The 7,315-nt window shown below is 43.1% G+C and overlaps 1 protein-coding gene across 4 annotated transcripts in view; it reads left to right on the forward strand.

Moving 5' to 3' along the window:
• Positions 1-716, forward strand: part of LOC125466990 (uncharacterized) — a 36,654-nt gene extending 35,938 nt beyond the window's left edge. For 2 of the 4 annotated variants that reach the window (XM_048562257.2, XM_048562259.2), the window contains one exon: positions 64-714. In XM_048562257.2, the coding sequence (XP_048418214.2) occupies positions 64-576 (513 nt within the window). In that variant the 3' untranslated portion in view covers positions 577-714. Of the gene's footprint in view, positions 1-63 lie in introns of all 4 variants that reach the window. The other 2 variants (XM_048562258.2, XM_048562260.2) reach the window with 2 other exon arrangements.
• Positions 717-7,315: the final 6,599 nt, after the last annotated feature.

Below are 7,315 nucleotides of genomic sequence, written 5' to 3' on the forward strand. Positions count from 1 at the left end.
TCTATATTCTTATGAAAATACTTTGTAAGATTTGTAATAATGAATATCTTCCCATTCTTCCAGTCCAGCCCCTCAGCCCATGTGCCGGTTACAAGCCTACCTGCTTCACCAGCGTCTCAAAGGCATGAAGATCTCAAGACCCACATCTGTTGCTACACAATGACACCACAACAAGAGCCACTGTGCTCCCAACACTATGATATGGAAATATCCAGCATTGAAGCAGCTCTTGATCCACCGAGGCCTATTGAAACAAAAAATAAAAATTATAAAGAACAAAACGCCTTTGGTGTCATCACTGGCTGTGTCATAGAACACCCCTTCAGCTGTCTAACAGCACTGAGAGGGGACCCTCACCTGCAACTGCTATGTTTAGGGCAACATGTCACTACACTTCCTGACAATATTGAAGAATGTTTATTTGGCATTGACTTTGTGGATGATTGTTGGAGCTGCCTAGCTGCTTTGGATGCAGACAAAACAGGTGGGGTGACTGTACTTGCTGATATACAACTGATATTCTATAAATTTGGTCTTGAGATTCTTTATATGCAAAGACTTGCAGCCCTGCAGTGATGCTGCAGAAGCTGAGGTCTGTGTGTTAGTATCATATTGGTTTCCTCTCTGGTGTTTATTAAAACCAATCATCATCACTTTGTGTTGCTGAAAACGTACTCTCACTCTTTAATTTTTCAGACCATTCTGTGACTGAATCTGAAAAACCACTCAGTGTCCCAGTACTCAAGTACTGACCTGAACTTGGTCTTTTCTGGTCTGGAATGTAACAGTAGAACTGCTGAAAGTGTTTGTTAATCCTTATCAAGTCCTCGGATAGTAATACAAGATAAGATGCTTGGTTGGGGTATTTGGGATTCTTTGTGCACAATTTGAACCTCAGAGTTGGTCTTGCTGGAAGAGACACATCCAAACTACAGGAACTCGAATCAAATATTTGAAAGTAAGGAAGCTTAAATTTTCTGTCCTAATCAAGTGGAATGTTGCTAAGTGCATGATATGAAATCTCCTCAAGAGGGGATGAAAATGCTGACAGACATGGTGGCGAGGTGGACATAATTTACTAAAACTGCTGGTGTTACCCTCAAAATTCTTAAAATGTCTTCTGTGTATTGGAAGGACATCAGCAGAATGGGTGACTGAACTATTATAACCTTCAATGTGACTTGGTAACAGTTTGTGTCAAATTCTTCCTGCTGAAATGAATCAGCTGTTATTGGCAAAGTTGCTCAAAGACAGATTCCTTAAGAAATTTTTATGTCAATTAGATTACCCAACTCCAGAAAATTTGGGTTGATTCTACTCAGTCTCCCAAAGATACAATTAAAGCATTTATCCCCAGTAGGTAGATCATCTACAACTTAATGGCAAAAAAAGGTTTGAGGTGTTGAATGGTTGCCTCCTATAAACTGTTAAAACCTGTTGCTGCAGGCATCCAGGGCTCAGTCCCTGCTGCAAGAACCTACCTGGTTCATCAGAAGAGGTCCCGCATTTGTACAGCCAGTCCAGTTAGATTTCTAGGCTGCAGTAGACCCAGACTTTTGATGGTGGGGGTTTCAGAAATAGTTATGCTGTTGAAGATCAAGGGAATGTGGTTACATTCTCTCTTGCCAGAAATGGTATTACCCTGACACTTCAGTGACAAATCCTCAAAGTAAGTCTTAAAGTATTCTGCACCCATATGGAGCAGCAGAAGCAATGTGAATGATACAACTGCAATCAACAAACATCCTCATTTCTGGCCTTGTGATGGAGGCAAAGTTATTGATGAAGCACCTGAAAAAGACTGGATTTAAGACACTGCCCTGAGGAACTCTGGCAGTGAGGTCCTGTGGTTGAGGTAACTGACCCACAATAACCACAAGCATCTTTCTTTGAGTCAGGGAGAACTCCAGCCAATGATTGGTTTCCCCAATTCCCAATGACATCAATTTTCCAAGTCTTCCTTGCCGCACCCAGTCACATTCCACCTTAATGCCAAAGGCAATCATACTTAGCGATCCCACAAGCAACAGGTTAGGAATAAGCTCTGCAGTCCTGCCACATCCAGTGGGTAATGGCGGTGGAAAATTAAACCACTCACTGGAGAAGGAGATCTATAAATATCCCCACTCTCAATTATGGAAGAGCCCAACACAACAATGCAAAGGATAAGACAAAAGCATTCTTTTTGACAAAATCTTATTGAGTCTGCCTGATTACCATGAGCATCCAGGTGCCCTGTTACACCATTAATGAGAACTGAATAAGGGTGGGGGAGGCAGTCCCAGAACAGGGGATGGAGGGGGAGGCCAGGTAGGCAGTCCCAGAGGCAAGGGGGTGGCAGACCCGGAGCGGGAAGAGGCAGTCCCAGGTGGGGAGAGCTGGGGGAGGCAGAGGAAACTTACCTTGGAGCAGCTGAGAACTGGCGCAGAGCATACTGAAGGGTCAGAGCGGAGAGGGGATGGTTGTTGGACAGAGGTCTGTCACAAGCAGTCAGGCCACGTGTGGTAGCCCTTGGGCGGAGTCTGACTATAATGTCAATCCTAGAACTGTCTTATTTCTAACTTATTCTTTAAACGTGGTAAAGTCAGGAAACTACTTTTTTTTGTATTCCTGTTTTGTACCTAGGTACTTGTACCTAATATACTGCCTAAGAAGTGACATTGGAAAACTTTACACTGTACTCCTGTAATGGAGTATATTTGACAATAAAGGATATTCTATTCTATTGCACATTAGCTGTTTTTCAATCTAAAGGAACCTTTCCTGATTCTGGTATGTTTTAGAAAATTTAAAGCAACAAATTCACTACCTAATTTCTTTTAAGATCCTAGGATGAGATCCATCAGCGTCCAATGACTTGTCAAAACTGCAAGTTGACAAGATAAGCAGCACTCCTTGCAATTTTTAGTTACTTGTTCACTTTCAATTTCTGATTTACAGCTATTTCCAATTACTTGGATTCTCTCTAATGAAGACCAACAAAATATTTGTTCAATTCATCTGCTCTCTTAATGTTCCATTTCTAATTCCTCAAACTCATTTTCTATCGGACTAACACTTTAACTTTTTAAAGAAAATCTGAAGAAACTTCTTTTAATTCTGTATATTTTCCCTCATTAACCTTTTAGTAAGATTTTGCTTTATGTTCCACTCAAACTCTTGGCCTATCACCTATCTTTGTGCAATGATATGTCTTCTTTGAGTTTATAGAATCATACAGCATGGAAACAGTCTTTGGTCCAATCAGTCCATGCCGACCAAAGTCTCAACTAAACTAGTCCCACCTGCCTGCAGCTGGCCCATATCGCTCCAAACATTTCCTACTCATGTAGTTATCCAAATATCTTTTAAACTTTGTAACTGTACTCGCACTCACCACATCCTCTGCCAGTTCATTCCACACACAAGCCACACTATGCAAAAGCTACCCCTCATGTCTTTTTAAAAGCTTTCTCCTCTCAATTTAAAATAAGCCCCCAACCTTGAAATCCCCACCCTGGGCAAAAGACACCTGCCATTCACCTTACCTAGGCCCCTCATGATTTTATAAACCTCTGTATGGTCACCCTTCAACCTCCTTCGTTCCAATGGAGAAAACCTATCCAGCCTCTCTTTATAATACAAGCCCTCCATCATGGCAAATCTCTTATGAACCCTCTCAAGGTTAATAGTATCCTTCCTATAACAGAGTGACCAGAACTGTACACAGTATTCCAGAAGAGGACTTACCAACATCTTGTACAACCTCAACATGGCATTCCAACTCCTATACTCAGGGGTCTAAGCAATGAAGGCAAGTGCACTAAATGCCTTCTTAACCATCCTGTCTATATGTGATGCAAACTCCAAAGAAATATGTACCTGAACCCCTGTGTCTGTCTGCTCTACAGTACTACTCAAGGCTCTACTTTCAACTGCGTATGTCCTGCCCTTCTTTGTTTCAACAAAATGCAATACCTCGCTTTTCTCCAAATTAAACTCCATCTGCCCATTTACCCAATTGCTCAAGATCTCTTTGTAATCTTCTAACTTTTTTCCACTGTGCCAACAATTTTGGCATCCACCGCAAACTTACGAACCGTGCCTTCTATATTCTCATCTAAATCATTTATATAAATGACAAACAAAGGTGGGCCCAGCACCAATCCCTGTTGAGCACCACGGGCAACAGGCCTCCAGTCCGAAAGACAACCCGCCACTATCACTCTGTGCCCTGCTATTACACTGGTTTTGTATCTAAATTGGTAAGCTCACCTTGATTCCCATGTAATTTAACTTCAAAGTTTGATACCTTCTTTCATTTTTTTTAAATTGACCACAGATGTACATTCAACTTTCTTCCCAGGAATCAATTTCTAAATCATAAAATACCCAGGCAATAATAAAATGCATGTCAAGAATGGAGACTAATTCCAGAAAAGATGGCAGGTGCGTCTGTTGGATCGAGAGGTTAATTATGAAGGTGTAGCCAAATAGCCTCTCAGACTGTGACACGTGGCACTGATATATCACCTTTACCATAGTAAAACGTCCCAAATGCTATCAAACAAATCCAAATCCAAAACCAAATCACAAAATGGATATATTGGGACAGATGGTTAGAGGTTGGTTACAGAACAAGGGGACATTAGCCCATCACAACTGTCTTCTTCTAGAAGATTAAGATGCACGGAATCCATGGTGACTTGGCAGCTTGGAGTCAGAACTGGCTTGCCCAAAGACACGGGATAGTGGTGGAAGTGTGTTTTTCAGGCTGGAGATATGTAACAAGTGGGGTTCCACAGGGATCCATACTGAGACCTCTGCTGTTTGTGATTTATATGAATGACTTGGATGAAAATATAGATGGACGGGTTTGTAAGTTTGCAGACAATACAAAGATCAATAGAGCTGTGGGTAGTGTAGAAGGCTGTCAAAGGAGATGGCAGCATAAAGACAAATTGCAGGTATGGGCGGAGAAATGGCAGATGGAGTTTAATCCAGTAAGTGTGAGGTGCTACACTTTGGGAGATCAAATGTTACGGAAAAGTATAGTGTTACTGGCAGGACCCTGAGCAGCACTGAGGCACAGAGGGATCTTCAGGATTCAAGCTCATTCCTCCCTGCAGGTGACCACACAAGTGGATAGGTTGGTAAAGGTGTATGGCACACTTGCCTTTATTGGTTGGAGAAATGAGTATAAGCATCAGGAAGTCACATTGCAGCTTTATAAGACTTTGGTTAGGCTCCACTTAAGTACTATCGAGTTTTGAGAAGATTTGTAGCTCAGGTTGAGGTTTGGATGCGAGTTTGCTCGCTGAGCTGGAAGGTTCGTTTTCAGACGTTTCGTTACCATTCTAGGTAACATCATCAGTGAGCCTCCGACGAAGCGCTGGTGTTATTTTAATAGAAAGTGGCACCAGCGCTTCGTCGGAGGCTCACTGATGATGTTACCTAGAATGGTAACGAAACGTCTGAAAACGAACCTTCCAGCTCAGCAAGCAAACTCACATCCAGAACTTAAGCACTATGTTCAATTCTAGTCACCACATTACAGGAAGGATGTGGAGGGGATGCATAAGAGGTTTATCAGGATGTTATCTGGATTAGAGGATACAAGCTATGAAAGGGAGGCTAGAAAAACTAATGTTGTTTTCTCTGCAGCAGCAGAGGCTGAGGGGAGATTTGATTGAATTTTAAGATGCATAGATAAGGTGCAAGGGGGAAAATTCAAAGGAGACATGAGGGGCAAGTCTTCTAAAAAAGAGTGGTAGGATGCTGGAACGCACTGCCAGGGGTGGTGGTGTAAGTAGATACAATAGGAGCGTTTAAGAGATTTTTAGATAAGCACATGGGTATCTAAGGAATGGAGGGATATGGACAAGGTCAAGCAGGAGGGATTAGTTTAATTTCACATCATGTTCAGCACAACATTGTGGGCCAAAGGGCCTGTTCCTGTGCTGAACTATTCGATGTTCTGTGTCAGCTCTCTATGTGCAACGCATCCCTTGCGCTAGTCTCTGTCCTTTCCCTTTGGCCCTCAAAATTTCTCTTCAGATAATTATCTCACTCGCTTGAAAGAGCCAGAACTGAATCTATCTCCAGCACACACCCACTCACTGTGTAAAGAGGCTTTTCCTCATGCTGTCAATTACCTTAAATCATTGGGCACAAAAGCTGACGTTTCGGGCCTAGACCCTTCATCAGAGAGGGGGATGGGGAGAGGGAACTGGAATAAATAGGGAGAGAGGGGGAGGCAGACCGAAGATGGAGAGTAAAGAAGATAGGTGGAGAGAGTATAGGTGGGGAAGTAGGGAGGGGATACCCAGTTCGTCCCCTCCCCCCACTGCACCACACAACCAGCCTAGCTCTTCCGCCCCACCCACTGCATCCCAAAACCAGTCCAAACTGTCTCTGCCTCCTTAACCGGTTCTTCCTCTCACCCATCCCTTCCTCCCACACCAAGCCGCACCCCCATCTACCTACTAACCTCATCCCACCTCCTTGACCTGTCCGTCTTCCCTGGACTGACCTATCCCCTCCCTACCTCCCCACCTATACTCTCTCCACCTATCTTCTTTACTCTCCATCTTCGGTCCGCCTCCCCCTCTCTCCCTATTTATTTCAGTTCCCTCTCCCCATCCCCCTCTCTGATGAAGGGTCTAGGCCCGAAACGTCAGCTTTTGTGCTCCTGAGATGCTGCTTGTGTTCATCCAGCCTCACATTTTATTATCTTGGAATTCTCCAGCATCTGCAGTTCCCATTATCTCTACCTTAAATCATTGTTCTCTGACTAATGATCCTTGCACGAATGGGAGCAGTTCCTCCTCATCTATTCAGTCCAGAACCCTCATAATTTTGAACACTTCTATCACATCTCTGAAACAGTAGCAGCTTCTCCAAACCATCAAAGTGGTTGAAGCTTCAACCCTGGAACTATTCTCATGAATCTTTTCTGCACCCTCTTCAATGTCCACATCCTTCCTGCACCTGGTCCCTCTGCTCCTGCACCCCCTTGGAGAACTGTACCCTCTGTTTGATTATGCCTCTTCAAAATTAATCATTTCAGTCTTCTCATTTTATACGTTATCTACCACAGTTCTACCCATTCCACCTGTGACTATGCCCTTTTGACTATCACTAGCCCTCACAGTTCACAATATTTCCAAGTTGTGTCATCTGCAAATTCTAAAATTGTGCCCTGAACAAACAGTGTAGATCATCAATATAGACCAGAAAAAGCAATCATTACACTTAGCACTGGGGTCAATGAGAAGCATCTTAAAAAAAGTACAGAAATACAACGATGTCTGGGTGGAATTTCAGAGCTTAGGGC

Source organism: Stegostoma tigrinum, chromosome 32 (genome assembly GCF_030684315.1).
Source record: "Stegostoma tigrinum isolate sSteTig4 chromosome 32, sSteTig4.hap1, whole genome shotgun sequence".
NCBI classification, from domain to species: domain Eukaryota; kingdom Metazoa; phylum Chordata; class Chondrichthyes; order Orectolobiformes; family Stegostomatidae; genus Stegostoma; species Stegostoma tigrinum.